The sequence below is a fragment of the Colletotrichum acutatum genome, assembly GCF_030867785.1.
Source record: "Colletotrichum acutatum strain CBS 112980 chromosome Unknown BDZ83scaffold_60, whole genome shotgun sequence".
NCBI lineage: Eukaryota > Fungi > Ascomycota > Sordariomycetes > Glomerellales > Glomerellaceae > Colletotrichum > Colletotrichum acutatum.
Genome location: NW_026849054.1, coordinates 103540 through 126758, shown reverse-complemented (window position 1 = coordinate 126758; position 23219 = coordinate 103540). Strand labels below are relative to the sequence as shown.

General features: G+C 53.8%; 7 protein-coding genes across 7 annotated transcripts; 3 read left to right on the top strand and 4 right to left on the bottom strand.

Annotated features, from left to right (window-relative positions):
• Positions 1 to 2415: 2415 nt before the first annotated feature.
• BDZ83DRAFT_625188 (ribonucleoside-diphosphate reductase large subunit) lies at positions 2416 to 6007 on the bottom strand. The gene is made up of 4 exons (XM_060508485.1): positions 5663 to 6007; positions 5443 to 5600; positions 2909 to 5378; positions 2416 to 2854 (listed from the first exon to the last, which is right to left on the bottom strand). The coding sequence occupies exons 1-4, from the start codon at positions 5679 to 5681 to the stop codon at positions 2811 to 2813; spliced, it is 2691 nt and encodes an 896-aa protein (XP_060363860.1). The 5' UTR covers positions 5682 to 6007; the 3' UTR covers positions 2416 to 2810.
• A 798-nt stretch (positions 6008 to 6805) lies between these two features.
• On the top strand, positions 6806 to 8084 carry BDZ83DRAFT_580070 (TatD family hydrolase; the record flags this gene model as incomplete). The annotated part of the gene is made up of 3 exons (XM_060505310.1): positions 6806 to 6859; positions 6923 to 7100; positions 7156 to 8084. The coding sequence occupies 3 exons, from the start codon at positions 6806 to 6808 to the stop codon at positions 8082 to 8084; spliced, it is 1161 nt and encodes a 386-aa protein (XP_060363859.1).
• Positions 8085 to 8213: 129 nt separating this feature from the next.
• On the bottom strand, positions 8214 to 9644 carry BDZ83DRAFT_720390 (centromere protein Chl4/mis15/CENP-N; the record flags this gene model as incomplete). Its single annotated transcript, XM_060512267.1, has 1 exon — positions 8214 to 9644. One exon carries the CDS (start codon positions 9642 to 9644, stop codon positions 8214 to 8216), a length of 1431 nt encoding a protein of 476 aa, XP_060363858.1.
• A 2996-nt stretch (positions 9645 to 12640) lies between these two features.
• Positions 12641 to 14328, top strand: BDZ83DRAFT_753178 (basic region leucine zipper; the record flags this gene model as incomplete). The annotated part of the gene is made up of 2 exons (XM_060514319.1): positions 12641 to 12944; positions 13784 to 14328. The coding sequence occupies 2 exons, from the start codon at positions 12641 to 12643 to the stop codon at positions 14326 to 14328; spliced, it is 849 nt and encodes a 282-aa protein (XP_060363857.1).
• A 1446-nt stretch (positions 14329 to 15774) lies between these two features.
• Positions 15775 to 16581, bottom strand: BDZ83DRAFT_753177 (uncharacterized protein; the record flags this gene model as incomplete). The annotated part of the gene is made up of 1 exon (XM_060514318.1): positions 15775 to 16581. One exon carries the CDS (start codon positions 16579 to 16581, stop codon positions 15775 to 15777), a length of 807 nt encoding a protein of 268 aa, XP_060363856.1.
• An 812-nt stretch (positions 16582 to 17393) lies between these two features.
• Positions 17394 to 18473, bottom strand: BDZ83DRAFT_579961 (uncharacterized protein; the record flags this gene model as incomplete). The annotated part of the gene is made up of 1 exon (XM_060505299.1): positions 17394 to 18473. One exon carries the CDS (start codon positions 18471 to 18473, stop codon positions 17394 to 17396), a length of 1080 nt encoding a protein of 359 aa, XP_060363855.1.
• Positions 18474 to 20901: 2428 nt separating this feature from the next.
• BDZ83DRAFT_579982 (aminotransferase class I and II) lies at positions 20902 to 22915 on the top strand (the record flags this gene model as incomplete). Its single annotated transcript, XM_060505300.1, has 7 exons — positions 20902 to 20989; positions 21298 to 21773; positions 21838 to 22201; positions 22257 to 22269; positions 22348 to 22471; positions 22527 to 22606; positions 22663 to 22915. 7 exons carry the CDS (start codon positions 20902 to 20904, stop codon positions 22913 to 22915), a joined length of 1398 nt encoding a protein of 465 aa, XP_060363854.1.
• Positions 22916 to 23219: the final 304 nt, after the last annotated feature.

Sequence of the window (23219 nt, the reverse complement as noted above, 5' to 3'; positions counted from 1 at the left end):
CATAAACTAGGTTGCTGTTTTCCTTTGACAAGGCTTGACTCATCTGACGTCGGAGCGCATATTGATCTCCCAAAGCAAGCTCTTCTTCTAACGAAAACAACCAACACGTCAATTGTCATGGTGACCGCCAGCTTCCACACTCTGCACCACACTACCTCTCAATAGAGCGTCGGCGGCGTGGTGGGACCTGGAGATCAGTACCCTTCTACGCAGTAGCCTCAAGACCAGCTCTGCATCGCTCTGCATCGCCCTTTCAGCGTCGGCACACCCGTCAGGTCCCCGTCCCACCAACACCGCCATTCGCTTCCCCAACGTTACGCTCCCGCCCTGGCCCACGCCAGGGGCTGGTCGTTGCCAAGGCCCTTGGTCGAATCTTGTCGGGACTGGACCCATCCCTCAGCTTGCCAAGGGTTGGTCCCGCATCCAGAGGCAGCCCCCCTTACTCGATGAGCTTTTTCCAACTTTCCACGCTAGGTCACCCACAGTGGTTGACCTCGAGAAGAGAAACAAGCAAATCTCTGCTTCTAGCCAACCGCTGCGGGGAGAGGAGGTCGCGTCGAGAGACAGGACGGGAGTAGCAATCTCGTGGTAGACGCTCCGAGACATTCGAGATGAAGCACCCAGATTCACGTAGGTCTGCGCGCATCGTAATCAGATTAGGCCGACCAACGATGGATTGAGAGCTTGAGATCGGTCAACCGGAAAGTCGGCCCTCAAGGTTGAACACGTCCTTGCCGCGCTATTGCTGGACCGGCCGCTTTCTGGAGCCACGATGAGAAAAGATTCTGACGTATTACCCTTCGATTGCCGATCCACAAAATACCTTATCGCCGCGACTCACCTGACGACGGCCCGAACAGTCGATCTACACCAGCCACCCACTTGACGGACTTCCAAGGAGGCGTCACGGCCTTGTCCGGGGATCGTGACCGAGAATTCTTCTCGATTTATTAGAAGGGGGGGGGGGGGGGAACCAGTGCATTTTGCAGATTCTGCGCATCCGTGCCGGAAATCGCAACTAGATTCCATCAAAGCCCTCTGTCATCCGGACTTTGCTCTCCTAGAAGCGAATATGCGACGCGGGACAAGATAACGTGACATCCCTGCCGACTCGTGAACCACTGACAATCCATGTGGTGATCGGTGCGTTCCCCCTCAAATGCCTACCTCGCGAAACGCGTACCATCCGTGTCCTTTCATCCAAACACCTCCTCGAATATATAGGTCTTCAATCGCCAGGTCACCTACATAGGCAGACAGCCGCCCCTGCTCCTTTCTCGTGTCATGTATGAGGGTGTGACCGTTGTGTTGTCCGTCGAGTGGCATTACGCGGGTAGCCGAGAATAGTGTGAAACAAACAAGAAATAACAGAACTGCGACGCCGCCAAGAGCAGCACCACGGTGCCGCGAGGGTGAATATCACGAGAGTTGCAACATGACCAAGGTCCGAGATTCTCAGCTGGTGGTTGCAGGAATTCCCACTTGCTCTCTAGCACAAGTGTACATCTGCCGAGGGCAATTGAGACGAGAGAGAGAGGACTGGTCTGGTTGTGAGAATTGTTGACATGGCTCGACGCTGGAGGGAGGGTCGTGACTCGTAGGCTCTTCCATTCTGGTGTTTTCACGGAAAAAAAGGTCATTGCAACGGGAACAGCAATGATCAATTTCCCCATCATCGCGTCACTCTGCCTTTACCTTTGTCCCCAATAGAGTACATACATATGGCACAGGATCGACGAGATGAGTGGTCTCAGACCGAGAAAGAAAAGACAAACCGCGACTCCGCGAGCGAATCAGTGCCCGTCCGTCTGTCTTCGACCCATTCCATCGGGCCGCGTATGTGTGAGTGAATGACCGATTCAACTGGAAGTACAATAGCAATTGACCGTCATCACGGTATCATCACTCTTGTGACGAGCAATGCCGTTTGCTCATTTCGATTGATGCCTACACGATCCGCACATGCGACCCGTCCCCGCGGCCACGACCTTCCTTCATCTCGTCAACTTCCAATGACCATCTTGGAAGCACCCTACTCCATCGCTGCTTACATGGTGCCAACGTGTACACGTACGCATACATGTGTAAGTGTAAGTGTGTGTATGTGTGTGTGCCTCAGCTGTGCAAGGCCAAGGCTGCCACACATACACACAGCTGATGTTGTCATGATCGGCCCCGGCATGTTTTCCCCGCGCGCGCATGCGTTTGTCTAGGCTCAGGTAGCACAACGTACAGGAACCCGACGCACAAGACGGAACTTGTCATTTGCGCGAGAGAAAGTTCTGGTCCGGCCAATGTCAGCTCATGTTGTCTGTCTAATTACACATAGCGGGTATAGGAGGCCTTCTACTAATCGGAAATGGGCTAAGCTTTGGGGGGGAACGTTGAAACAATTACTGAGCGAGTTCACAAGATTGCAAGTCGCGTAGTTGATGAGTACGAGTAACAATTATTCTACTGCTGAAAGACTTGTGGCCAAACCAAGTTTTCTTCCTAACGCCGTGATCTGTGTGCAACAGTCAAAATCCTAGCTTCGGAACCGTCGAGCCCTCTGGGCCGCGGAACAGCGTCTAAAGACGAGAACCTCTCGTGAGCAGCCCATGCGAGAAAGCAGAAAGGGCAGCCTTGCCCAGAGCGTTGTACGTCAAAACAAATACAAATAGGGTGTCAATGACCAATGCCACCCATGAGCCCGAAACATAAAACTATTACCAGCGTGATCCCGTACTGAAATGCCCCGAACCCCATAATATGCCATCAACGTGTGTCATCAGCCGTCAAATCCATCACAACTTCATCAACAGTGTTCTTCAGCCACTGCACATGATGCAGGACTCGGGGTTTTCGATGCTGCCTTTAGGGGAATTAGTAAAGATCATAGGCGATGGATTGATGTGGGGTAACTTACAGGCAAGTACAGCCTCGGAGTAGATATCCAACTCTCTCTCCTTGCTCTCCTCAGTCTTGTCCTCAGCATCAGGAGTCTTGCTGCCGGAGACGGGCAGCTCCTCAATCTTCAGGGTCTCAGCGGGCTCAGTGGGAAGCGCGCGAGGGCTGTCGCCCTCAGCAACATCGGCGGTGAAGTTGTCAGGCTTCTGAGCTGGAGCAGTTCTGGGAGGAGGAGGGGTGACGCTGGGGGTAGGGATGCCGTTGTCCTGAGCAGAAGAAGAGTCCTTCTTTGCGTACATGGGCCTGGGAACGTTCACGACAGGGGCGGCGACGTGGCCAGGGGGAGGCGCACGCTTCTTGAGAGCCTTGCCGACGGCGGCGTCAGCGATCTTGAGCGCCTCTTGGTCGACGGTGAACTGAATAGGGGCAGAAGCTGCCTGCGTACGCAGGTAGTACATGCCCGTCTTGAGACCAAGCTTCCAGCCGGCGAAGTGCATGCTGGTGATCTTGCCCATTGTCGGGTCCTTCATGTGGATGTTGAGGGACTGGGACTGGTCGATGAAGGCACCACGGTCGGCAGCCATCTGGACAACCGTGCGCTGGGAGATCTCCCATACAGTCTTGTACAAAGCCTTGACCTCAGCGGGAATGTTGGGGATGTTCTGAATAGAACCGTTCTCGGCGATGATACGGTTCTTCATGGCATCGGACCACAGGCCCATGTCGACGAGATCCTTCAGCAACCAGGGGTTGACAACCTGGAACTCGCCGGCAAGAACACGACGCTGGTAGATGTTGGAGGTGTAGGGCTCGAAGCACTCGTTGTTGCCCAAGATCTGCGAAGTGGAGGCAGTAGGCATGGGGGCAACGAGCAAACTGTTGCGCACACCGTGCTCCTTGATCTGCTCCTTCAGAGAATCCCAGTCCCAAAGATCAGAGGGCTTGACATTCCACATGTCGTACTGAAGGATACCCTGGGAGATAGGGGAGCCCTCGTACGTGGAGTAGGTGCCCTCCTCCTTGGCCAGCTGAACGGACATGGTCAGAGCAGCGTGGTAGATGGTCTCAAAGATCTTCTTGTTGAGATCACGGGCCTCAGGAGACTCGAAAGGCATGCGAAGGGCGAGGAAAGCATCAGCAAGACCCTGGACACCAAGACCAATGGGGCGGTGACGCATGTTGCTATTGCGAGCCTCGGGAACGGGGTAGTGGTTGACATCAATGATCTTGTTCAAGTTGCGAACAACGACCTGAGTGACCTCGTGAAGCTTCTGGAAGTCATAGACACCATCGTTGTAGTCAACGAAGGTGGGCAGGGCAAGGGAAGCCAAGTTGCAGACAGCGACCTCATCGGGAGCGCAGTACTCAATGATCTCAGTGCAGAGGTTGGAGCTGCGGATGGTTCCCAGGTTCTTCTGGTTGCTCTTGCGGTTGGCGGCATCCTTGTAGAGCATGAAGGGGTTGCCAGTCTCGGTCTGAGCCTCAAGGATGGCATACCAAAGCTTCTGGGCCTTGATAGTCTTGCGACCCTTGCCCTCGCGTTCGTACTTCTCGTACAAGGCCTCGAACTCTTCGCCGTAGCAGTCAGCCAAGCCAGGGCACTCATTGGGGCACATGAGGGTCCAGTCGGCGTTCTTCTCGACTCTCTTCATGAACAGATCGGGGATCCAGAGAGCGAGGAAAAGATCGCGAGCACGGACCTCCTCCTTGCCGTGGTTCTTGCGCAAGTCCATGAACTCGAAGACATCGGCGTGCCAGGGCTCAAGGTAAATGGCGAAGGCACCAGGACGCTTGTTGCCACCCTGGTCGACGTAGCGAGCAGTGTTGTTGAAGACACGAAGCATGGGAATGACACCGTTCGATGTACCGTTGGTGCCGGCAATGTAGGAGCCAGTAGCACGGATACGGTGAGCGTTGAGACCAATGCCACCAGCCATCTTGGAGATCATGGCGCAGGTCTTGAGGGTGTCGTAAATACCCTCAATAGAGTCTTCCTTCATGTCGACGAGGAAGCATGAAGACAGCTGGCACTGAGGGGTACCAGCGTTGAAGAGTGTGGGGGAGGCGTGGGTGAAGAACTTGCTGGACATGAGGTTGTAGGTCTCGATGACACGCTCGACGTTATCACCCCAGATGCCGACTGCAACACGCATGATCATGTGCTGAGGTCTCTCGGCAATCTTGCCGTCAAGCTTAAGCAGGTATGATCTCTCCAAGGTCTTGAAGCCGAAGTATTGGTAGTTGAAGTCGCGGTCGTAGACAATGGCAGAGTCGAGCTCTTCCTTGTGTCTCATGACAGCATCGTATGTCTCCTTGGCAATCATGGGGGATGCCCGGTTGTTTCTGGGGTTGACATAGTGGTAAAGGTCGCTAATGACCGAAGACCATTGCTTCTTGGTCTGCTTGTGGAGGTTGGAGACTGCTATGCGGGCAGCAAGGATGGCATAGTCGGGGTGGGTGACAGTCATGTATGCGGCAGTCTCAGCGGCCTGTTCATGAGATTATTAGCATTTGGTGCTCAGGAGACAGAGGCGGAGAATGGCTGGTGCTTACCAAGTCATCAAGCTGCACAGTGGTGACACCACCGTAGACACCGGAGATAACCTTTTGGGTGATGGCAACCGGGTCAACGTGGTCCATGTCGAGGCCATAGCATAGCCTGGACACTCTGGCAGTGATCTTGTCGAACTGGACGCGCTCCTGGCGCCCGTCTGGGTTCTATTAGTATCGTGGTTGACCACTTAACGCGTATGAGCGTATGAGCGATACATACCGCGCTTTCTCACAAACATGATGCCTAAGTTCGGCTGTGAGATTGTGGGAGACGGGGGTTATTGGGTCGTTTCGCTAGGAACACTCGAGAGCAAGAAGACGAAGGGGAATGCTGTAGAAGAGAGGGGGTATCAAGAGCACCAAGAATTAGAATTGTAATGGTGCTAGAAGAAGTTGCGTCAAGAGTGTTTGGGTTATGGGAGGTTGAGAAAAGAATAGAAAGATGCCAGGAGGTGCTGCAGATACTTATGGCAGTGCCAATTCGCGTAGAAACGCGTCCACGGGTCTCAACGCCAAAGTGGAATTTAGCGCGACGAGGTAGGGGGGCAGGGGGGCACGTCAAGGCATCAATAATAAATTGGCTGGCAAAACGCCGCAAAAGCGGTTTTCTGGCCTTGTAAGCCAGGCATCTCCGCCCGTGCCCCTCGGTTCACGTTCGCATCCCCGAGCCAACACTTGCCTGGAACACAATGGTCGACTGTAAAAAGAACGGACAATCTCAATCTCACAGCTGGTAACCACTGGGCTTGACTAATGCTATGGTACGTACGACTGACTGGCTTGGAAATCAAGTCTGACAACAACTCCACTGTGGATGGATTGTTGTTTGTCTCTTCCCATTCTTCTCACTTGCCATCTAACGCGTGTTGCCGCTTGCAACGAGAAATGACTTCACACTTTGTCCCGGGGAACTGTCTTGCTTGGAATGCACTCTGAAAATCTTTAATTGATTTTACTCGCGTCGAACTGATTAGTCGGGTGCAGTGCACGCGTTGACCCCTCCCCACCGTTTCAGTGCAGCGATGCGGTGCACTTTAATGGTGCACTTTAATGGGTTTTTCTGTAGGCACTTTACGCGTGCACTGCACGTCGCTTCATGGCGGGGGTTCCACTTCATCACGATGTCACGTGAGAGAGGCCAAAATCAATTAAACAGCCTCAGTGAGATTGAGGCCAAACGACGTCACGACTATATCAATTGGCATTTCCTTGCCCAAAGACTTGAAATTCTGAAGCTTGAAAACATCATTGATAATCATCCATGAGAGGTTTCTCACCTCTGTTTCTCACCAGAGCACGGCCGCAAAAGTTCATTCAACCCTCGCATAGAAGCTTTCTGTCATCGCCATCACCCATAGTCACAATGGCCGCTCCCACAGAGGCGTCTAAGCCGACATACCAGCCGCGGTACATTGATGTGTGTAATTCATACTGGTCAACTTGTACATGATTCAGCGTAATAACCTTGTAGTCTTGGTAGATCGGCATCAACTTGGCCGATCCCATCTTCAGAGGTCTTCACCACGGCAAGCAACGGCACCCCAACGACCTTGCCGGGGTTATCTCAAGAGCAAAGGAAGTCGGATGCACCAAGCTCATAGTCACGGGATCCGACTTCACCAGCTCCAGAGATGCCTTGGATATTGCAAAGGACCATCGTGAGTCAACAAGACGGTCCTCTTTCATCACCCTGTCATTGACGTTGCGATGCAGCTGGCGTCGTGTACACGACGATCGGAATTCACCCCTGCAGCAGCGCAATTTTCAGCAGTTCGGATGAGGCCGCAGAAGGCATCAACACGGACCCGGACCCCGAGAGGCCGATCTCCGAGCACCATGAGCCGGATCCGAAGAAGACGGAGGCCATCATAGCCGAGCTCCGTGACCTCATCAACGAGTCGACCGCCTCTCACTCCGGCGTCGTCGCCTTTGGAGAGTTCGGGCTCGACTACGACCGCTTGCACTACAGTTCAAAAAAGGTCCAGCTCCACGCTTTCGCGGCGCAGCTTGATCTCGTGCTGGAGACGAAGCCTCAGCTGCCCCTATTCCTGCACTCTAGAGTAGCCCATGCGGACTTCGTCCGGTTACTCAAGGACAAGTTTGGGGACAAGCTCGAGAAGCTGGAAAAGGGCGGTGTTGTGCATAGCTTCACTGGTTCCTTAGAGGAAGCCAAGGAGTTGATGGACCTCGGCTTATACATTGGCATCAACGGCTGCAGTTTCAAGACCGAGGAGAATTGTGAAGTCGTTAAGCAGATCGGCCTAGACAGGATGATGATTGAGACCGATGGCCCTTGGTGCGAGATACGACCGAGCCATTTCGGCTACAAGTATCTCATTGAGAAGAAGCTGGAGGTCAACAGCACCACTAACGGTGCTGCTCATGGGACTGCAACTCCAGAAGCCCCAGCCCAGAAACCTCAGCCTAAAAAGAAGAATCAGAAGAAAGAACCTGAGGTGCCGGAACGCTTCAAGATCGTCAAGAAGGAGAAGTGGGAGGAAGGAGCCATGATCAAGGGCCGCAACGAGCCATGCATGATTGAGCGTGTAGCCAAGGCCGTGGCGGGCATCAAGGGAGTGGAGGTGGAGGACATTTGCGAAGCCGCTTGGAGGAATACTGTCAAGGTTTTCGGCGTAGAATAAAGCGTAGAGCACGGCATAGGATCATAGACCAGAAGACTTTCGAAGAAATCAATTAGGGGGTATCAAGATCATTCAAAGTACACGCGCAACACAACGACTGCGACCTATGAGAGCCTCCTGTCGAAGATGTCATATGCCAGAGCCTTTATGGCCCCTGATCCTGCCATGCCGTACGGCCCCTACTGTGACACTCTCTTCGCCAGTCAACCATCCCGGCACTCGCTCTCCATCTATGATGCCGTTCTCTACAAGCTGCCGTATGCCTGCGAATACATGTGATCCGTGCAATGTCAGCTTGACGTTGGGGGCCCAAGTTGACGACGGTGTTCGGGTCTGATCTTCAGCACCTGGCTCGGCTCGAGAGCTGTTGCTAGGAAAAGGGTCCTCCATGACAATGTCAACTCGCTCGATACCCAATCCATCGTCAATTTTGCCCGTATCGCCGAATCTGGCCTGGGCACATAGCCGCGCTCTCTTGTAGAACTTTCCGTCTGTGTCAGCGGCGCCACCTTTCCGTTTGGAGTCCCTCTTTGTCGCCGGAGCCGAGGTATCGTCTGCTGAATCTTCTGACAAAGGCGGCGTCGGTAAAATGGTGTCAAGTGGTGACTCGTTCTTCTTCTTGTCGGCATAAATGTCCCAACCGCCACCTGCCGCGTTCGTTCGACCAACGCCTCTGGATTGCAACAGCGCATCGAGGTTCTTGGTCGTAATGTTTGTTGGTTTTAGTGTGTACCGTTCCCGCGGTCGAGAAAGTGCCTTTGGTATCCCTTCAACAACCAGGTTGCGGAAACTTTTAGATTCGCTGGCTCCCAGAGACCCAACTGTCTGAGTTTTGGACAAATAGACGAATGGCGAGGCATCTGGAAAGGCGATGTATAGTGTCCGTGAGCTGTCGAAGTCTGAGCCGGATTGCATAAAACCAGTTCCGAGTTGAGTGATACTTGTGCTGTAAGGAGACTCGACCATGAAGATGCGCAAGACGGACAGGGTAAGCCCTTCGGGTCGATGAAAATGAAAGTGAGCTTTGACGTCAGGCAATACGTGAGACTGAAGGTTTTGAATGAACGTGGATGGGTGAAGCCGAGGAAGAGTCAAAGACGCAGTGTCGACTTCTGGGGCTTGTTCTTCATCATCCACGTATGAAGCCTCTTTAAGAGGCATGATACGGTAGGCAGTCCATTTCTGCGACGTGGGGTGGTCTTGAAGGTATTGAGCATCTGCCAGCGCCATTTGGTATAGGGTTAGACCATGGTTCCAATCGCCATCGGTGATGCGGTCAATGACCTCTCGTTTGGACCCTTTCCTGAACTGTAGATCCGCATAGATGGTCCGTAGCTCTTCCACCGATGACGCCGGAGGGTAGAGACTGTCGTCATTATCCTCTTCATCCAGTAAAGGCGCGCATAATGGTACATTCTCATCACTAAGCCAATCGAGGACGAGAGACAGCAGAGATGAACGCGATAAGCGGCCAAGAGCCTTCTGAACGGAAGTGTTGTTGGGCGGTAGTCGTACTGTCGACGACAAGCGTCCTGTAGTTGGAATTGAGAAGCCTGCCATGGCCGTCAAGACATTGTGCTCGTGAGAAAACTTGGCAGTGTTTTGACGTATCTCGAGTGCACTGCACTGCACTATTCCTGTAGCGTCGCAAGTGGGGGGGGGGGACGAGATGTCGCGATGCTTGAGCCTCAGAGATGTGGTCAATCACCCCGGTAGTTGAGGCTGAAGTATCTTAAGCGGAGATGGGCTCTATTGTTGGTCGTTGAATCGTTGTATGAATAGAGCAAAAACGCGTCGCGTATCTATACCATCAAAAAGCTCACATGCAGTTGTGGTGCACGGAGCACATGTTGCATACGGGGTCAGAGGGGCTTACCGCAAACAAGGGAGCACGGACCACAACGGAGGGGCACGGAGCAGTGGCTCTGTGGGCGGCAGACGTTAAGGTTGGACAAGGGAAGGAAGGCAGGCCGCAGGGACGCTGACAGGATCGGAATGCTTAGGTAGGCAAGGCAAGACGGGTACGGGTTATGAGTGCCCGATCCGACCATGCGTGCCGGCGGGGCCCGAGGTAGAGAAGACGCCGGCGGCCAAGGCACCCGGGGTACCCAGCCCGGAATTTGCAAATGACGGGAGCAAGTTGCTGACAGTGGAGGCGTAGGGGATGTTGACGGCGACACGGACGGTGGGGTTCACGATGTTCTGGGACCGAGATGTGCTTTACCTAAGGTACCTTACCTTGCGTATCGCTACGCAGTAAGATTGTTGGCTTCAAACGTGCAAGCCCAGGGCGTGGGCAGCGAGAAAGACATGGATAAACGGGCAGATTACCAGCCAGTGGGGCTTTGGTCCTTCCCTGGCATACACTACATACCTACGGCGGACCTCGTCTGCGCGGTAAAGTCCCTGAAGCCAGAAGGAGAAAGGAACAGGTGTAGCATGCAGCGGCTGAGAGGCACGGTCGGGCCTACTTACCGAACATGGCCGGTGGCGCTTCCGAGGGTCGGAGGGGTTGGCTGTTGCTTAGAAATTCAGATTTAAGGGTCCTTTCACAAGGACGCTCCCACTGAAGGAGTGTAACCAGCCGTGGCACGATGCCATGCCCAGACACGCCAGAGGAAACACGGCAAGGTTGACACCCAGAAACCCGCGACCATGCCCAAACGAGACCAGCCGAGTCATGATGGACCCGGATTCTCATCGTCAGCAACGAACAACGTGGTTGGGAGTCGGGATTTGGGCAATTGGGATTTCTGTCGATTGTTTTTGTGACCATAGCGCGGGTATTGCATTTACCGCCGGTGTTTAGTACCGAAGCATTAATAATCTTCCACGAGCGATGCAAGCCACAGCGTAAGTGGACTCATGTGTGCACACAAAACTTAGAATCTGTGTAATAACGTTTCGTCAGTGGAATGTATCTGGAACTCAATCCAAGAGAGGCCACATTGATTGACAGCGTCAGAATTTTCTTCTCCCACATGGAGATTGAATGCCTAGGTAATACCGATACTCCGTACAGCGACATGGAATAAAAAACCAAGACAAACGTCGATCAGCTAAAAATGCGACTTGAAGACGTCAATTGCCAACAGCCCGAAAACGAGGGGCGTCGGAACACTGTCAGGCCAGAGATGCGCAATTGCCGCGGGGCTCTCAGAAGATTGACCAAGCGATGATTCGTTCGCCAGCCATGGGTGAGTGATGACGGGTGGATGCGTACATCAACAGCAGTAGAGTGTGGACTGTGGAGAGGGGGTCAAGATCGAGCGCTCATGCTTCCCGGTCATGGTTCCGGGAGTTGGAAAGGGCGTGCTCGGAAAGAAGGCAGGTTATGAGGATACGGCAGTTCGGAATGTCCTATTGCTGTGACTTGGCTGTGGTGCCATTACCAGTACAATGTAGAAGCTTAGCACAGGTCGACTGGGCATCTCATAGATGATTGGAGGATGGGACGTCAGATGGGGCACGTCCCCGTTCATCGGCGAGTGGGGGGCTCTCGTTGCCCTTGCGGTACCGGGAACCTTCGGACCAAGGCAAAAATAGCGAGGCGCCGGCGGTATTCTGCACATGGGAATGGGTGAGGTGCTGATGATTCCGGTGTAATGTTTACCTCTTGCGTGCGAGACTCAGTGGAAGTGGTGGGAGAGGACGTGGGCGTAATTAAGCGTCGTGTATGGGTGGAGGTTCCAGGCCTGGATGGCTAGCATATGCCTGGCCACTCACTCGAGTCTCAGTCCCCAAGAAGTCAAGTCGATGGAAGTATCTCCAAGACGAGACTTCTGCTGCTGGACCAGCCTACAGCGGTACATAACATACGCAGATGCGTGGGGTGCGGCGTACCCTCTTGCAGGGGAAATGAACAAGGCCGTCGGCCAATGGTCGGAGCCAACCAGCAGCGCGGAGCACACCCTTGGGGCATTGGGGCCCTTGGGGGGCCCCTCCCTCGGGGGCACTGAAAGTCGCGCTGTCGGGTAAAGAAGTTGACTAATACTATCCACTCGGCCTGTGTCCGCAACCTGCCTCTCCGAACAAAGGCTTCATTCTCGCCCAATTTGACTCCTCTTCCCCCATCCCATCCACTCCTCCCTGAACCACCCAGCAGTCCAGCCAGAGACCGAGACAAACCTCGCACTCGACAACCCAGACAGACAGACAGCCGTTCAGGAGAACGTCCGACCGACACGTTCGACCTCAACCGACCATCGCCAGGTCTCGTCTTGCATCTACCCGATTCGACGCCAAATTTGCCCCTCCATCGTCGCCGACTTCACTGCCGAGCAAAAGTTGGAATCGATCCCGGTCCTCGAACCGCGCGCATTCAATCAACTACGTTGGGGGCTTTACAACCAACGCGGCCTCAACACCAACCCACTTAACGCCATCGCCGCCGTCCTCGACTCGATCTCAGGGACCCAGTCTTTTACAACCACAAAACAAATCGACACCCTCGTCCTGGAGTCGATTTGAAGGAGCCTTTTTGCTCTTCTGCCTCTCTGTTCTTTGGTTCCAACACCGCCGGCTTCGTACCCGAGAGCCTTCACCGGCCGAGCGACATGTCGCCTTACACAAGCACTGGAGGAGGGCGCGCGCCCAATGTGTCTCGCTACCTGCGTGACTTGAACACCGTCAAGGAGCCCGGTTCCGCCGAGGAGAACTTCACCTTCGAGGACGATCTCGCCATGTTCACAAACACCCAATTTTTCGACTTCGAGACTGGCCAGCACACCGACTACCAGGCACCGCCCAAGAAGGCCGAGGCAGCTACCGCCGCTGAGCCCCAGGCTCCATCCACCGCTGTCACCGAAGAATTGACCTCTCCCATTGGCGACTTTGGCAACGTCGACTTTTCCCTGCCAGGTAAGAAGATGCCTTCTTCTTTTTTACTTGGAATTAGTGTATTTCATCCCTTTTTTTGTTCATGTTGAGGTATTTGGGCCTATTTGGGAGTTGGTATGGATTTATGGTTGTACACCAAAAGTCACGACCCAGTCACATCACATCGTCACTCTCACTCCTCATCACCATACTCATCACTCACACCATACTCATCACTCACACCTCACTTTTCCCTTCAACCATCTGCCACGTTACAGACAACTATGGGCACACTCACTTGCGTATCGGGCGAATGGGAAACCGATGACGATTCACATCGTGCAAACATGAGTCAAGTGGCTCCTCTGAACTTTAACCTACAGTTCTCATCAGCGATCAGCTCAACTTTCTCCCAGGGTCGCAGCCAAGCGCATGCGACCGCCTTATCACCAGCCTTTCGAACCTGTCCTTTCTTACCCCACCCTGTTCATGCGCAGTCCATGTTTCATTCGGATGTCTTGATTGGGAGAAGCTGCCTGCTCTTATGCAGGTTGCCGGCTTGCGGTGTTGAGGGAGAGCCGCGACTCCAGATTGGAGCTTACAAATTGCCGGGGGATGGTGCAATATCCCGTGACTTTTCGTCATTCATCCTAGCAGGGATGCTTCGACCATCTGGGCAGCCGCCATCCGACACCGATTAAGCAAGTGCTATGGATGATGGTCTTGTATCTCCAACATTTAGACTCGTCGATGCGGTTGTTCTTTCGATCAAGCGCTATCCGCCCCGTCTTTCCCCTCATTCCACCGTCTCGCCGACGCCACGATGCCAGGAACTGATAACTCCTGCTTTGAATCATCCATCTGACCATGAACAATGACAGGCGAATTCAACTTTCACGATTTCACCAACCCCTACCCTGCCTCGGGCGTCCCGCCCTTCGCTGAAGGCCTGGGTAACCTTCAACCTCTCCAGCCTAACCCGCAACCCACCTACGCACCGCCTCCTGTATCTCAGCAGCACAACCACCACTATGCCGCTCCCACGCCTTCCGCCGCCGAGACCAGAACTCCTGAGTCTTTGAACGGAGTCAGCAGGCCCGGCCATAGCTTCGAGGAGCAGTCTCGCGTTGCCGCAGAGGAGGATAAGCGCAGGAGAAACACCGCCGCCAGCGCCAGGTTCCGCATCAAGAAGAAGCAGCGTGAGCAGGCTCTCGAGAAGAGCGCCAAGGAGATGTCGGACAAGGTCTCAGCTTTGGAGCAGCGCATCAACCTTCTCGAAACTGAGAACCGCTGGCTCAAGAACCTCGTCATGGAGAAGAACGAGGGTAGCGAGGACATTGCATCTATGCTCAAGGAATTCCAGAACAAGCAAACCAAGACGACGGCCACATCTTCGGACTCTCTGAAGGCTGAGGAGGCAAAGTAGAAATGGGAAACTTGGTCAATGCTCGGAGGAGGCATTACACTCTCTCCGACTGACGTCTGTATGCAATGCGTTTCATGTTCAAGACATTGGGTTTATTCTGGCACCAAATGGAGTTTGATACCGTGGAGGGACGAAGAGACATGATGTGGGATGGGAGTCGAGATAGGGAGGTTAGAGGGGAGATGAACGGGCGGTACTATTGAGCGGCTTGTTTTTACTGATTGGCAACATGTGATGAGACTTTTACATGTATGTATACCTGCACGAACTCATGATCTGGGACGTGATAGAGTATATCACAGCAATGAATTATACGGATGGGTTTATCAACCCTAAGGCTATTGACTAAAGTCAACTCTAAACTACTTTTTGTTCAACCAGAACTCCTTAAAGCCCTTGTTCCCCCAAGCGCGTGTGCTCAGGAATGAAGTCAGGTTGGAAGGTCTCAACATCCCGCAACTCGAAGGCGTGCTCCCGCGGTCCCCATCAGGTAGAGTTCAACTACCCCCAAGCCTACACAGGCATCCCCCCGGCCTCACCTGCTCTTGTGCCCATGGACGGACCGGGGGAGAAAGAGCCGCTGCTCGGCTCTACGTTCGTGTTCACTGATGACCCCCGCGCTCTCCACTACACCGCCGGCATGCCCCATTGACAAGAAAATGGCAAGAACTGATGGCCAAGCCGCCACAAACTCGCGGGCCCCGTCCATGGCCCAGAGTCAGTCTCGAGGAGGTACGTAGCGCCATGTCTCGCCCATGGGAGGTTTAGTAGGTAGGCTGGAACGGGGACCCGAACATTTCGTGGTCTGTTACAGGTACGGGGGCCCCCATCAGTCCCATGGATCGGACTCTAGACTCCAGTCTCCGGAGAACGATGAAAAACTCAGAACCCGCTAATCCATAACGACATGCCCTCTCCGGAATGTGGTGGGCTGAGTTGGGAGAGTAAGACGGATTATACGGCGTGGGATAGGACAGGGCGAGGGCGGACGATGGCGAAACGGAAAAATCCTGTCTGTCTAGGCCCAAGGGGCGGGCGCGGCGCGGGTGGGCTCAAGACCGGGTTGGAAGAGAAGGACGGCACGGTAAGACAAGACGGGATGCAGACTTTTTGGTTGAATGGAGACGATTCATTTCTTTGGTGCTGGTAACTGTGCAGTAGTTTTACGCAACTACTCGGCCTTACCATCCGAACCCTCGTCGATACTCTGACGGAGTGAAGAGGTGGAGGGATGGGGGATGGGGGGTCCTCTTGCTATTGGGAACTGCCATAGTACATCCACTTAATCATACAATATCTTTGACAAACTCTTTCTAGGCTGTCCTCACGAGTCTCTCCGAATGAAATGAGTCTCACCGAGAGGTACTTCGTGATGGATGTGAGTGAAGAGACGGGAAAAAAGGGGGGAGTGTCTCTAAGGTGAGTTTTTTTTTCTCTTCCCAATCCTTACTTTCCAGCCTCGGCCCCGTTCTTCTCCTTCTCCCCCCTGAGACCAGCAAGACGAAGCTGGTTCCTCTTACTCAAGATCCTCACCGTGTTACGCCTCTCAATTTCCGTCATCTCGCCCCAGTTGCTGATTCGCGACATGGTGCCGTCCTGGTTGACGACCAGGGGGCCCAGATGGTCCAGCTTGGTCGAGGCGTCGCCTCTGCTCATGTCGAGCGTGATGGTGTTGCTTCCGCTGCTGCTGCTGCTGCTGCTGCTGCTGCTTCTGCTGCTGACGCCGTTGTTGTTGTTGTTGTTGTTGTTGTTGTTGTCTCCTCCTCCTCTTCCTCCCGCGGAGGTCCCGCCAGCAGCAGACGACGTCTCGTGGCCCTCGGGCAGCGGCGGCAAAGCCAGGGGTCCATCCCGTCGCTGAGCACCAGCGAGGCCCTGATCGTCGCCCTGGGAGTGAGGCTGGCACTGGCTAGAGTCGGCGCCACTGGTGTTGGGACTGGCCTCCGCGGGGGCGTTTGATGTCGTTTTTTTAGGGGCCGGTGACGTGCTTTCCGTGGGGTGGTGCTCTCGGTGGCTACCGGTACCACTCCCATTCAAGCTCCTCTCTTCTTCACCTTCACCTTGTCCTGCAGCTGGCCACATTGTCGTCGACTGAGGGCCCGATGATGTGCTCATCCTGCTTTTGAACGTCAACCTCCTCGTCGACCTTGTCGCGGTGGCGGCGGCGGTCAGCGCGGGTGACGGTCCGAATGATTGGCGGGTTGAGAGTCGGAGAGGCGCGTACAGACGTGGGATGTAGCCGAGCGGTGGTCTCATTTGGGTAATGTCTTGCGTAAATGGTTTCCTTTCTGGTATGGTAATTGCAGCGAGGGTATGAGCCTTGGGAAACCGAGGTTGGGGGGGTTCGGAATCTGAGAGGGTTTGTTGGTGAGTCGTGGTGAGTTTATTGACGATGTTCAAAGTGAGAGTGAAGTGGGTCCCCCGCTTGGCGTTGGAGTTGCCAAAAGTATCTGCTAGTAATTTCCAGACCCGGTCGACTTTCTTCCTTCTCTTTTGTCCCGTTTGATCATTTCAACAGTCCAAACTACCGAATTGCATGCTAAGAACATCGAACGCTCTACGCATCCTTTCTCTCTGTCGCTGTTACTGCACTATCTCATATCAACTGGCATTTCTCCAAGCATTTATTTTGCGTGAAATACGGCGAGAAAGAATATGAGTGAGGATATATCAGCCGCGTGCTATTTTGTTATACACTTGCGGGCGTACCGACCTATACATCGTAAATTGATCATATCCCCCCACGCACACGGACCAATATTGCAATTTGGCTACGTCTCATTGAAAGGAAACATTTTGTTTATGTCTATTACTTTATTTTTCACTGATGGGGAAGGTGGTACATAAACCTCGTCCGATGGCGTGAGCCATACCACCTTCGTCTAAGGCAACTAATGGCCCGCCTCTAATAGACATCTAATTCAGAAAGCCTTCCGTTGGGTATCAGGTATTGGCTTGAGCCATCAACAGCCCTCTTGAGAGGGCCTGTAAACTGATTCTATCCTCCCAAACGCCATTTGTGCCCGAAATCACTAACAAAGGAGAGAAAAGCATGCAGCTGGCCATTCTCAGCGACGGCTTTCGCCACTTGTACGACGACGATCGAGACGTCTGACCACCGCGCCGAGAACGACCTTGAGGATATTGTCTGCCGTGAGCACGCCACGGGTACCGGTCTCCCAAGTAACAGTGTCGACCATGTCTCGAAGATCACCGTCACATCTACCCACGAGGTCGTCGTCGAGCTCTCGGAGCGCCTCGCGAGCACCAGGCTCATTGCCAACCTGGAAGAATTGCACGCCGACCTGGTGCATGGGAGCGTCGAGCTTGTCGAGCTTTTTGGCTGTGTAGAGGATAGTGGCCTCGACGTCATCGGAGGGGGCGCCGTCGGTGATGACAATGAGGTTGATGGGCTTGACGCTCTCGATGTCGTTTTTCTTGGTCTCGAGGAGCTGAAGATAAGGCTTGAGAATGGCGAGGAGGCGCTGGCCCGTAGGCGTGCAACCGCGAGGACGAACCGACGTGAAAATGCCCTCGACCGTGTCGGCACGACGGATGCCGTAGTAGCCACCCGCAGCTTTACCCTCACGAGGATTTCCACCTGCTTGGGTCTTGTGGTTGAGGAAGTAGAGGTCAACGCCGTCCTCGTCATGTGACGTGCAGATCGGAGCGATGTTGCGGATTACACCCTGGACCTCGGGCCACGAGCGGCCGGACATGGACCCCGAATCGTCAATAACGAAGATGGTGTCGAACGAGGAAAGGAATGCGTAGGGGTCCTCTGGCGTCGAAACGCTCATGCCGGTGCTTGACATGATGGAGCCAGCGTTGGATGGGGCGGGCGAGGGGCTTCTAACAGGTCCGCCATTGCTTCCCAGGTAGCCATTCTCCGACGGAGAGGGTGGTGTTACCGAGTAAGCTGGAGGAGCATGGTCGGGAGCTGAAGGCTGATTAGCGCTCTTGGTCGGAGACGGAGGAGTAACGATGATGTTGGGTAAAGACTCACGATGGGCGGGTTTGACTGCAGAGCTTGAAAAGGGATTATTGCTGTCGGGTGTCGACATGTTCGACTGGGATGCCTGCTTAGACTTGCGAGAAGATGATGACTTGCGGCCAAGCTTTTGCTTGAAGGCCCCAAAGATAGACATGCTGATGTCGGGCTTCTCGCTGGCGGAGTGGGTATTTGTGGAGGGGAAAGAATCGCCGAGGTAAGGCATTGTGAAGGAGGACTGCTGCTGCCGCAGTGAAGTTGATATTAGTGTCAAAGTGGGGCAGGAGCCGTCGGGGAAGGCGATGTGGTTGTTCTCTGTTCTCTCTCGAAGGAAAGTTTGCGGTAAAACTGAAAGCCCCAAAAGTTTGATTTTATGGAATATGCTATTCAATTAATATTATGGGCCACAAAGGTGTGATCTCGAGATGCCAGGTGAGTTGATACTGCTCAAGTCTTTGTTGTTGTTGTTCTTGTTGTCGTGAATGGGTTGAGTTTCAAGGGTATGCTGAGTTATTTCAAACCAGTCATCTTATATTGATTCTACTCATTGCTTTTCATCAAAGCTCCCAGAGCCTTGACAAAGTATTCTGCCTGGTCATTCCGCCTCAGTCAGAAGTTGAATTATCGCTTTGACTAGTTTCTCTCTGAGATTATGATCTTTGAGCCTCCGGGGCATTGCTCTCGTGACTGCGGAGGGGGCTTATTGGGTGAAGTCACAAACGCAATCTGATTGGCCAGAGGGGCTCGCCGCAGCCACATAGGCTTTTTTGCACCGCCATGCCTCCGCCTTCTAGTCAGTACTCGGGCTTGAGGATAGTGCGCCTGATAGACAACACGTGGTTCGCCCCTTTGGAAATATGGAGGAACTGAGTCCCTGGATGCCTAGGTCAGATCTGAATAATTCCAAACATGAAGCATTATAATTTGTCTACCCGGGTTTCTGGGATCGCATCGTGGCTTGGCGGGGAAAGAGAAGACGAACAACCACGTGACTTTGCTGACTGTTTTCGGCCGGTCTGCATCTTCGGCCGTCTTCCGTCTTTTCCAGGGGCCGTGAAGAACGGGGTCAAGATGACGCTAGGGTCTCGGTACACGGGTTCCAGCGAACTATACACTCGCCGTCGCCGGTTTCGTGAGTTTCTGCCACTACCGTTCTCGACTCGCGAGGTGATTGATGCTGGGTGATGCCCTCCCTCAGATGTGCCATGACTGAATGTCCATGCGTCCATATGAAGTGGCTCAATATGTTGGTCAGAGCAAAATGATTCTGCTGGTTGACTTCTTCAATGACATCCATCGCTCTCTGACCTATGAATATTATCAAATTCGATGATCGGGTGCGCCGGCCCACGACGACGACACAAGCGCCCTGAATGTTCCGGCAAGTCACGTTCAGGACCCGCCCTAGGTTGCCAGGCTTATCTTTCATGATTTGGCCGGGCGTTCAGCAACGCATAGCTGCTGTGCAACATCCACTTTGTGCGCCGTTGATAACTTGATATTCACAATAAATCGAGATATCCTGCCCCTTGCTAGACTCTGGAGAAGGCCTGGCGAGGGCCGATTTCCCCCCAAAAGTTAGGCCCTCGCAGCCCTCAATCCGGGACGGGAGACGGCTACCTGCAGTGATTGGGCACGAATCGCATTCGCAACTGGGCACAGGGCAGGCCGTGATGCGGAGATCCGCTTTGGAGCAGGACACTGACTCTAGACACCGCTTATTTTACGTACTGTGGTAGTACCAACCCGAATCGTTGACGTTGGCGAGGGAGAACGAGGGGCAGAGGAGGGGCAACTTCCGGGCACAGAAACGCGCTGGCGTTGCGTTTCTCGATAACAAGTGCCCTCGCGAAACATAGAACTGCCCCTCTGTGCTGCGTTCACGCTCGTCACCGAATCTGTCCCCAATGCTAGATCGACGATCCGGGACTCATCTGGTTTTGGCCTGAAGACGGCACAAGCGGCACGGATTCGGCGCGGACTAGACTGAGGCTGGCTCTGGCTGTAGGCCCAAACACTGTTTGCTGCTATTATCCTTTCAGGACCTGTTTTTGACCCCCGTCGCCCTGCGAGACTCGGTGACCATCCGCCCAACTTCGTCAAGTGACAGTCCCACGTTCATCTTCAAGAAGGAAGAAATCGGTTTCCTGGCCTATCAGCGTCCCTATCGTATTCTGAAATCCCCACATCTGGAAGAGCCTGCATAGGAGCTGCATTCTTGACCTGCAGGGATTCCCAAGCCAACGTCAGGACCCAAGTGCCGGTGAAGAGAAGCCTTCCAGTTCATAGCTTCCCCGTATAAGACGTTTTTTGTGCCCCTCGCTGCCTCACCTTGAAAAGGTGAAGAGCCCTTTTTTTCCCCCTTTTGTTTTTAGCTTCACCCTTCCCGCACCTGCACTCTTCCCTCCTCACCTTCCCCAGATTTTGCCCCAGCCAGGTGATAATCGGAGAAACCTCTTTCACCGATCATAAAACTCTTTCCCTCCTTTCAATCGCAGCTTCCAGTACCCAGCTGCTGATATCTCCCACCGTCACTTCCACAACAAAGCCCATACACATTTGTCGGCTGCGTGCAACAAGGCAATATGTTCAGCAATCGCAAGTTCTCCATCAACCGGCACACCGGTGTGCCCAAGCCGAGACGCTTCAGTGTCGGCGAGGTTGGTGGCAACGGTAAGAAAGACAACCCTTTCCTCGTTTCTCTTCAAATGCCACTCCGGCTACCCAAGCGATACCTATCTATGCTCGAACTGTTATGGCTTCAACCAAGCTATGCAGATACGCACAACAGAAAGGATGGGAGAAAAGCTTGTTGTCGAGCTGTGGTGTTGAGTGCGGGGTAGGAGCTGAGCAGAGTTGCCCCTCGTTCTCCACACAGCTCCAACTCAAGCTCGATGTCATTCTTGGCTTTCCGATCGGCGTCATTAGCCACGATAGCTTCACCACGAGAAAAAAAAAACAATGCTGACCTATCTCATCAGAGGTCCAGTCAAAGACTCACAGACAGTTCCGTAATGCCCACGAAGGCCACCAACCCCACGCCGGTCTCGATGCCAGCCGTGCCTCCACTGGTGTCGTTTGGTGTACTGAGCGTGCCTCCGAGTACGGTTTTCTCGAGGAGCCCGATGCTTGGGCCAACTTGGGCCAGGGTGCCCCCGAAGTCGAGGATGACATTGCTGGCTGCTTTCCCCGTCCTACTACCATCGATATCTCCATGGCCGGTCGCGAGTATGGTCCTACTGCCGGTATCAGAGAACTCCGCGAGGCTGTTGCCAACCTCTACAACGTCATGCACCGTGAGGGCAAGGACAGCAAGTACACCTGGGAGAACGTCGCGATCGTCCCCGGTGGTCGCGCCGGTCTGATTCGCATCGCTGCCGTTCTTGGAAACTCTTACCTCTCTTTTTTCTTGCCCGATTACACGGCGTACAACGAGATGTTGTCTCTCTTCAAGAACGTACGTCCCTATTTCCGAGTTTGAAGCATGAAAAAATGCATACTAGCTGACAATGGGTCCTCAGTTCTCCGCCATTCCTGTCCCTCTCGCCGAGGAGGACGGCTATCACATCCACCCCGACCGCATCGCCGAGGAGATCTCCCGTGGCTCCTCTGTCATTCTGACCTCGAACCCCCGCAACCCCACCGGTCGTGTCGTTGCAAACCCTGAGCTGGCCGAGATCCAGGACATCTGCCGTGGCCGCGCCACCTTCGTCAGCGACGAGTTCTACTCTGGCTACAACTATACGAGCAACTGTGACGGCAGTACCATCTCTGCTGCCGAGAACGTTGAGGATGTCGACGAGGACGATGTTCTTATCATCGACGGCTTGACCAAGCGCTTCAGACTGCCCGGCTGGCGTGTTGCGTGGATCCTTGGCCCCAAGGGTATGTGATGGATATCTATGACCTTGACGAACCACTTGCTAACATGGCTTTGCAGAATACATCAAGGCGTGAGTTTTTCCCCACATATCTACATAACGGTGCCTATGAGATTGGAACGGGGAACTGAGACACTGACACGACTTTAGCATTGGCTCTTGCGGTAGCTACCTCGACGGTGGTGCCAACCACCCCTTCCAGGAGGCTGCGATCCCCATGCTTGACCCTACTCTCGTCAAGACGGAGATGATCTCCCTGCAGAAGCACTTCCGGGTAAGTCAATTAAGCGAGCGGGTTTGAGTTCGGAATTTTCTAATAAAGTAAATAGGACAAGCGTGACTACGTCGTTCGCAGACTCCGCGAAATGGGATTCATCATCAAATACGTCCCTGACTCCACTTTCTACCTGTAAGTTGCTGTCGTTGAAAGGAACGTGGGTAAGCGCCTAGACTGACATCCTCTAGCTGGCTCAACCTTGAGGGTCTCCCTGAGGCCATTGCCGACGGTCTCAACTTCTTCCAGGCCTGTCTTGAGGAGAAGGTCATCGTCGTGCCTGGTATCTTCTTCGACCTGAACCCCTCCAGACGTCGTGATCTCTTCGACAGCCCCTGCCACCACTTCGTCCGTTTCTCCTACGGCCCCAAGATGGAGACCCTGAAGAAGGGATGCGACGGTATCGAGCGTGTCGTCAACAAGTTCCGCAAGTCATCCGACTAGACGTTATAGATTGGTTCCTAGGATAGAGGGTTGGATGGAGTTGGAAACGGCCGACTCACGACAGATGAAGATCAAATACCCTAGTCTTCATTGCTTGAATGTATACACGAAGACGGCACAGCTGATGCCGAACAGATCAATGCGCCAGTAGAGCGTGTTACCATGAATGAATTATCGCAACATACCAAGATTCCTCTCAGATTGCTAGTGATGCGATAGGTTCGATTAAGCCCGAATCTCCATTTGGTCTACCTTCAAATTTGGCATTGCAGTGTAATTGGCCAGCTATGGCACAGGTGGGCAC

What these genes read in the sequence shown, in the direction of transcription:
- BDZ83DRAFT_625188 (XM_060508485.1), bottom strand. An exon ending in CTGTGCAGCTTGATGACTTG is followed by an intron (nt 5,379 to 5,442) that starts GTAAGCACCAGC and finishes TCTCATGAACAG; the next exon opens with GCCGCTGAGACTGCCGCATA. An exon ending in CTCCGAGGCTGTACTTGCCT is followed by an intron (nt 2,855 to 2,908) that starts GTAAGTTACCCC and finishes ATTCCCCTAAAG; the next exon opens with GCAGCATCGAAAACCCCGAG.